The sequence below is a fragment of the Rhizopus microsporus genome, assembly GCF_002708625.1.
Source record: "Rhizopus microsporus ATCC 52813 unplaced genomic scaffold scaffold_16, whole genome shotgun sequence".
Lineage (NCBI taxonomy): Eukaryota > Fungi > Mucoromycota > Mucoromycetes > Mucorales > Rhizopodaceae > Rhizopus > Rhizopus microsporus.
Window position 1 is genome coordinate 130,248 of NW_019671931.1, and position 7,901 is coordinate 138,148.

At 33.4% G+C, this 7,901-nt stretch overlaps 1 protein-coding gene across 1 annotated transcript; it reads right to left on the reverse strand.

Annotated features, from left to right (window-relative positions):
• Positions 1-2,159: 2,159 nt before the first annotated feature.
• Positions 2,160-4,443, reverse strand: RHIMIDRAFT_261899 (uncharacterized protein). Its single transcript, XM_023611577.1, has 4 exons — positions 4,370-4,443; positions 3,980-4,317; positions 2,429-3,916; positions 2,160-2,365 (listed from the first exon to the last, which is right to left on the reverse strand). The coding sequence occupies exons 1-4, from the start codon at positions 4,430-4,432 to the stop codon at positions 2,257-2,259; spliced, it is 1,998 nt and encodes a 665-aa protein (XP_023463339.1). The 5' UTR covers positions 4,433-4,443; the 3' UTR covers positions 2,160-2,256.
• Between the last annotated feature and the right edge of the window lie 3,458 nt (positions 4,444-7,901).

Sequence of the window (7,901 nt, forward strand, 5' to 3'; positions counted from 1 at the left end):
AAGTGTATATTAAGCTGACTTTTGTCTTTTACAGAGCATTTGACGTTGCTTCACTTATGTGAAACATAGCTAGGCCCGCTTACAATGATAGTAATACTCTACAGAAGTAAGTAGTAATATATTTATCTAATGCTCTCTCTGTCATGTAAGTGTACGCCAATAGTTACCTTTTAGTATGGTAATTTTTATTTCTGTGTCTCATTTGAGGCTCGTAATTCTTTTAGCAAATCAGTATATCATATTCAAGGCATTTGAAAACGGTCGTCAGGACAAATTTCACAGGGGTTTTTCGTTATCTATAGCAACTTGTAATATATATCGAATATATAAAGAAGTAGTAGGCGAATCATAAGCCTATAGATCTCTATATAACCTCTTTATTTTGTAGTAAGGCGAGAGAGAGGGCTCGCTATGAAGACAGAATTATTAAGGAACCGATTTAGTTATGGCTGTTTTATATTATCAAAAAGACAGGCCAATATTTTTAAGACTCTTTTATTTGATAATATAAAGCTCCAATTCAAAGGATATTTAGAATAAGGGTATTCAGAGTCAATGATTCGAAAGTCTATTACATAGCTTGTATCTACATGCTTGATAGGTTTACTTGTGGTTGATTATGGTTCTAATTCATCTGTCAATAACGCCATGCTGTCAAAGAGACCACCATCGGTGATCTAACTATTGGATTTATTCTTTGATGTGTTAATTCTATTGTTGATTACAGCAATGGCCAATGAGAACTGGGCATGTTGCGTTATATGGTAATAACATGTATTGTTTTTAGTCTTTTTATATTGTTCATTCTTAGAGTATAGATTTATAGTAATCTCATACGATAAGAGCAAGTATTTATAGGGTAAATACCGCACAGCTACTGAAAATTGATGTATTTTATCACTGGATTATGAAGGTTAAGCGAGATCATTCAAACACTTTACACTCCACAAATTGTTTGGTTGTTTTAATAGATAATTCATGCAGCAACAACTTCAGAAGTTTGTAAAGTGCAAAAACATACTGATAGATATAAAATTAAATGTACATCGGCCAGTAATATTGGAATTTCTTATATTCTAAAATCACCAAATATTTCATAGATAAAGCAATGCTATAATCAAACCAAGTAAAAGTTCTACTTTATCAAATATCGGTTTATTCTCAAAAATAAAGAATGATAAACTGTTTCAGTTCATCAGGTTAGAATATGAGACAAAGGTAATTTAAAACATTGTTCTATATTCTGCATGTATGCGGACAGGTTTTCTTCATGTTGTTCTCTTTCATTAGGGCATGTATGTCACTTAAACGGATATTTACTTCATTTTTTACAGCAAAATTAAAAAAACTGACCTTTTGTAATAGGTGTAGTTATGCTTTACTCTTGTATGCGCAGTTTTTACACAAAATAGAAACTTGTGTCTCTATAGTAACAAACTGCCTATTGGAAAAGAAAAAGAAGTATCGTTTTGGCCATTGCATTTTAAGCAAGCTTGCTTTTTTTAAAGTATATTTCACTTATGGACATTGACTAGTTGTTCAAATGTGTTCACTTTATAATCCCTTTCTATCTCAATTTACACTCCTTGTTTCTTATATAGATTGATCAACCTTTAATGAAGCCTTGGTATAGACAATATAGCTATCTATATGCATATTTTTCTTAACCGAGATATGTACAGTAGTTTCCATTTCTAGCATTTGCTAATAGCAAGCAAAATGTCTATTTTCTTATCGCTTTAGAGATATTTGACCACTTGTCTTCTTTGCTACTACCATGTTTTACAAATATATTTCTATTTCAATCTTTTATTCTTTTCATATTCTTTATATGAGCTTTGGAAAATAGTTTGCGTTACTCCTTGTGCACAAAGTACTATTGTGTGTGTTTGTACTTTGTTAGTTGATGTTAAAGATAAGAAAATGAGTTGCTGTTTTTCTTTTTTAATTTTCTATTGCAATAGTCGTACAGCCATGCATCTGTGTGTCATTTGAGTGATATAGCTCAATTAATAAAGTATTATTTGTGAATCCTATTATACTTTGTTATCAACTTTATGTTTATATTGTTTTGAACAATTTGTGTAGCCAAGCAGATGCATAAGTTACACATGACCTAAAGATGTACAAATCCTCAAAACCATGATTTTTGACTATGAATAAAATAGGGCTTTACTATCAAAATTTGGTTAAATCAATGCTAAAGGAGAAAAGGATAGATGGGAAATTTACAAAAATGGTTTAAAAAGTATAAGTTCAGTAGATATGGAGCCTCTTTTTCTCAAATCTAGGTCTGAGTTTACGTTCTCTATAGTCGCCTAATTTCTTGATCTCCTTCTTTTCAACACCTAATAACTTAACCTCACTATATCACGAGCATGTGAGTAAAACTGTAGAATAAAATATTTATATATACTCAAGCATTTACCGTTCGAATACTCTCTTTTTGCTGTTCTTTTTCAGATTTGCTTTTTGCATAACAACATCCGCAGTGGATTTGCTTGCATCCAAGGGTACCCGAATGAGTGGAGTCAGGAGACCTTCAGATGCTAATTGTTCCTCAGGAGTAAGTTCAAACTCTAACTCCTTTGCACGCGCCATTTTTTCAGAGGGCGTAGATTCATCTTTTGCTGTTAGACGGTATGTATTATAATCTGCCTCTGTATCTGTGTTATTATCCGTGGCTGAAAGATAACTTAAACCTGATGCATCAGAATCGTAGTTAACAGAGGATTGGTTTGCTTTTTTAGTCTTTAAACTGCGAGTTTCTGCTTCAGACTCTCCTTCAATGCCAATGACTTGCTCTTTAACAATTCTTGTCTCTACATGTGCTATGTCTTGTGTATCATTCACTGTTTCATGAGTAATATCTTTTGCATGCTCATTCTGTAAAACACTTTGGATAGATAATATTTCAGATGGTTTGAGATTCTCTCTACTGTCGATACTGATATCACTAGAGCTTCTACTACCATTCTTTTGCTTCTCGGCTTCTTCCTTTTGTTTCATGCTTATAATTCCAAAGAAGTCGCCGTCAACTAGAGTTGTTTTAGGATTAACAGTTTGACGTCCATATCTCTTTGGGATGTGCTTTGCAGGAATCACAACCGGGATGAGAGGCTTATCAACGGTAGACGTACTACTACTCCTTTGAGAGCTTGGTGCCTCCCGAACAACTGTGTTTTGTGCATCTTCCCTGAGCTTGGCTGATTCAGGCAAATTTTCTTGTTCTTTTTCTTGTGTTGATGCATCCTCCTTGTTTTGATCCATATTATAGGCGCCTTGTTCTGAATTTTTCGTTTCCTGATCATTAGCATTTCTTTCGTTATCTTCTTCCATTTCCTTAGACTGTTGATCTAAAGCAGGCGTATCTTGTGTTGCCTTTGACGTTTTACCATTGCTTTTGTTCTTGCTGTCATTCTTTTCTCTATTATTTTGCTTTTTGTTACCTACATTTATCTCTTCCGTAGGATCCTGTTCTGACTCATCAGTGCTTTCGGTTTCGCTATCCGACACTATGCGGTAAGATTTGACTGTGCGCGCACGTCTCTTAGGTGGAAGAGCAGATGAAGGCAACTTTGGAGGTGCCCTCTTTTTGGCAGCATTCGCAAGACTAGAACGTCTGGTAGTAACCCTTTGCTGATTTGGCTTGGTAGATGAACGCGTAACTCTCCTGGAGCTTGTTTGGTTCTCTTCTTCTTGTTCGCTCAAAGTGTGTTCCAAATTTTGTTCCACTGGCGAAGCGGGGTCGTTGTGCGGTTCTTCTTGCCGTGACTCAGTTCTACTGGGGCTGGATTTGTCCAACTTTGCTGAAGACATCTTTGCGTGGGGAAGGGATTGTGTAAAATAAGATGAAGGAGGCCTACGTGTGGCCTGCGGAATGTAATGAGAATTTGTTGCATTAGAGCTCAAATGACTATGAAAGTAAGGTTGTTCAACATGACGAGCATCAGAGGTGTTTACATTTGAAGAAACGTACGAGTAAGATGGATTGTACATGTACGGACCCAGAGGGCCATTGTACACTATTGATCTGGTAGCATCACCCACATAGTATGGTGACCAGTCAGTAGTGCCATAGAGTCTATTATTGTCTTGTCTTGATCTTTCACCATTGCCATCTGAATTTGTTGTTGAATGAGATAGGCTTGGAGAACGAACCTGGTTAGGGTCTATATGCCCACTAAGTCTTGCAATTTGCTCTTGTAGGGAGATCATTCTCTCTCTTGATGTCTGTTGCTCTTTTCTTAATTCAGTGATTTCGTTTTTCACATCTGTAACCAAAGAGAACAAACTAATGAGGGCATGAGAATATGTCTAAACATGACTAATTAGTAATTTAATCTTCTCCGCTTGTTTAATTTACTACCTCTCCATTAGGGCTTTCTCTTTGTTCAGATTGCGCTCTACGTTTTGCTTTGTGGTTCTTCATTTGAATTAAAATTTAAAAAAATAAAAGAATAATGAAATAGTTTTGTAATAAAAAAGTTTGTAGCTGACTGAGTTTTAAACCGCAATCATTCTTTGTTATAACGGGAGTGTCAAAAGTTTTATCTTTAGCCATATTTCATTTATATACACAGCATCCCCTTTCTTTATTCATCAAGAAAAAAAAAAGATAAAGTAAATGAGTTTATCTTTATTTGTTTAATTTATCATGCATCAATTTATTATTCCAAAGCGATTAAATGCTTATATTGCATCAAAACGCAACCCCTTTGTTTGAAAAGAGTTTTTTTCTTTCCCTAGTTACAATAGTAATAACGATAGCTACAGAGTACAAACTGGAATATAGTGATACTATAGGCGATACTAGAGTTTGTTTCATTGTTTTGTTTATCATAATACTTGTCTTGAACAAAACCAATCAATGCTATAAATACAATGACTCATATGCTATTATCACAAATCCAAGCCACATATATCACCAAGGTAGCTTTCCTGGCTTGATATAAGTGTATGTTATAAGATTTTAAATAAGCCACAGTAATAATAGCTTTTCATTGTATGTGCTACACTACATACATACATGTATATACTTGACACTTGTAATAGTATATCATCAAAGTAATAGCTTCAACCATCCTTTCGATATGTAATTCAGAAAGAGTTCGTAATTATTAAAAAAGGAAGCTAACCCAATCCATGTATACTTTTATGATAAAGTCAAAAGGAATTAGCCTGCATTCACATAGAGTACTATAATTCTTATATGTGTTTTATTATAGTGTGCTTATGCAGGCGTCGATATTATACACTTACGGTTGAATCCATTCTTAATTTACACCCGCTTGTACTATTGAATATTTTGCTTATACTTTTATCATCAGAAACTATTACAAGGGTATATAATAGCACAGTCATAAAGAATACTAACAGAAGGGTTTCACACATGAAAAGGTATTGGCGTTAAACTGGATATTTGAAAATATATATGGCTAGTATTCAGAACAAGCAATGAATGATGAGGCCTTTCAGTGTTTATTATGAACATGGGTACATTTAATGGTTTATATTACTGAAAAAGTAAGATTCACTTTATGTATGTTATAAAGTTGGCTAAAGTGCAGAGGGCAGATAGGGTGGATGTAAACAAGCTAAACATTTTAATTAATTATATCTTATCACTCAGGCAATGATAACTCCAACATGCTCAACAGTTTAAAACTATCAATATAAACATTTCTACAAAGCACTAAAGTATTTTCACAAGCCTCAAACTATTGCCTCTTCGACTTCAGACCTTTCTTTTGATACTAATATACATATACCGTATACCGCACATGATAACATCAAGTTCTTTTCAAGCTTACTAGAGATTATAACTGATGTAGGTTAAGATAAGCTATACGTGGGCTGGTTAACTTCACTACTGTGACGTTCTCTTCAACAGATGTACTCATTTGTTAATATAAAGCAGTTACTTTTGATTCAATATACATGTCTCTGTTGGGATATGTCAACAATATAGTATTATTTGTGTAGAGATGCTCAATAGGCTTATTCTTGAAATCATTTCTATTCAGAGATTAGTGGTGTAATTAATAGCTAAGGAATAAGCTTAGAAAAATGGCAGTCTCGAAAGAAGAATTCGAAAAGTAACTCTAGAAGCTACAACAAGAAAACATTTATTTGATATATTAGTTTGAGAATACTCATTTGGTTCGCAGAAAGAGTAGATAGAGCAGGCTTTATTATATAAGATGAGTCTATGGTTTGTTTATAAGTAATGATTTCTTCTATGTCTTCCAATGAGGGTTCCTAAGGAAAAAACACACTCACACATACAAATTAGCTTAGTAATTTTATATAAAGCTCTGATAATGTTAAAAGTAGTAATAGACAATAAGATACAACAAGACTGAATTAATTTCTTTATTGATAAAGAGTGGTTCTTATTTATACTATTCAAGTTTACTGTGGGATTACAGTTGACGTAGGTCTAACAGTTATTTTGGAGTAGACTAGCTTAATTAAGGATTCCCTAGTTTTACTATTGTGACATCTGAATCAAGAAATGATGTTATGTACTAGTAAGTGTTATTGTAAGGGTAACTTCTTTAGTTTCAATAAGCGTGAATTATGTTCGGATACGACAAAAGCTTATAAAAGGCGCACATTGTCGTCTTGTTTATAATAAAATATTAAACGCTTCTCGTTTTAAACTCACACTGTTTAAACTGCTTATCATATTTGCGAACAAAAAGCGAACGTATATGAAGCTGAAAAGTTAGCTAAAAGCTGCTTCTGGAGAGGACGACGGACTTTCAAAAGCGTTATGTAGCATCAGTACTGCTGATCTCGTGGTGAGAAAAACAATACTTCAACCGACCCCAGTAGTATACGGCGTACCTATATTGATTATAAAGTTAAATAATAGTTAACTTATCATTATGAAAAAGTAGGATCCAAGTTAAAACATCTTTTCAATACCTACTGTTATAAGCTAGACATAATATAGAATAAATTGTGCTATAAAGCTTAAGCAGCATCATCCATTAGGACAAGGTTTACCTATGACCTGCCATTGAACTATGTAATAAGGAATAAATAATCTTTATGTGAATATAATTGTATTAGAAGTCCTAGCGTGAATAAGTCCAATGATTGACATTAAGTTGCATTGAGATATAAAGAGAACCTAATGATCTACAGCTTTATAATAGAGCGTTTCTTAATTTATGATGATATAAACATTCATACTAGTTTATTCTATAAAAAAAAGATTTGTAAAGATTCCTCGGATCATTATCTCTCCTCACTGTCTAGGTTTCATATCTATCTTTAACAATTGGTCAGGCACATGATTATGTGTCGACTGAATTAACAAAGTACTTTCTTGTCAAATAAAATTTTATATAATACGTATTTACGTGAGATCGCATTATTCTCAACATCCACAGTTTAGTCACCATCTATATATCGTGAATTAACCAATGAGCAGTATTAATTCGATACAAGATCTCCCCAAAAGTCGTGTATCTCAAAAAGTATAAATAGAGTCCTTTATTCCATGTAATTTGTTCTTCATATAATTTTTCCTAATAGAGCATTTCAAAGTATTTCCTTGCTTTTTTATCTGTTGAGAGTTACCCTATCACACCTAACGCTCAGTCGAATCCCTTTACAAGTAAGATAATTGACGAAAGTGACAGTAGTGGTGAAACGTATACCATGCTAAAATATTACGATGTAATATAGCTTGTATATAGTTTATCAACATTTTTGAATAGTAAATCGTAACATACTAAACAAGTATCTACTGCGTTTAGCATTTTTTCGAGGCTAACAAGGAATCAACTTTATCAAGGAGCTATGACCCTTATTTTTGCTTGTTGAAACTTCGTTGAATACGAAGTATCAATTAAAAAGAATAAAGACTAGAATTAACCAGACTAAAA

What these genes read in the sequence shown, in the direction of transcription:
- RHIMIDRAFT_261899 (XM_023611577.1), bottom strand. Translation starts at nt 4,432, where the DNA reads ATGAAGAACCACAAAGCAAAACGTAGAGCGCAATCTGAACAAAGAGAA. An exon ending in ATGTACAATCCATCTTACTC is followed by an intron (nt 3,917 to 3,979) that starts GTACGTTTCTTC and finishes TTACTTTCATAG; the next exon opens with TCATTTGAGCTCTAATGCAA. An exon ending in AAAAAGAGAGTATTCGAACG is followed by an intron (nt 2,366 to 2,428) that starts GTAAATGCTTGA and finishes CTCGTGATATAG; the next exon opens with TGAGGTTAAGTTATTAGGTG.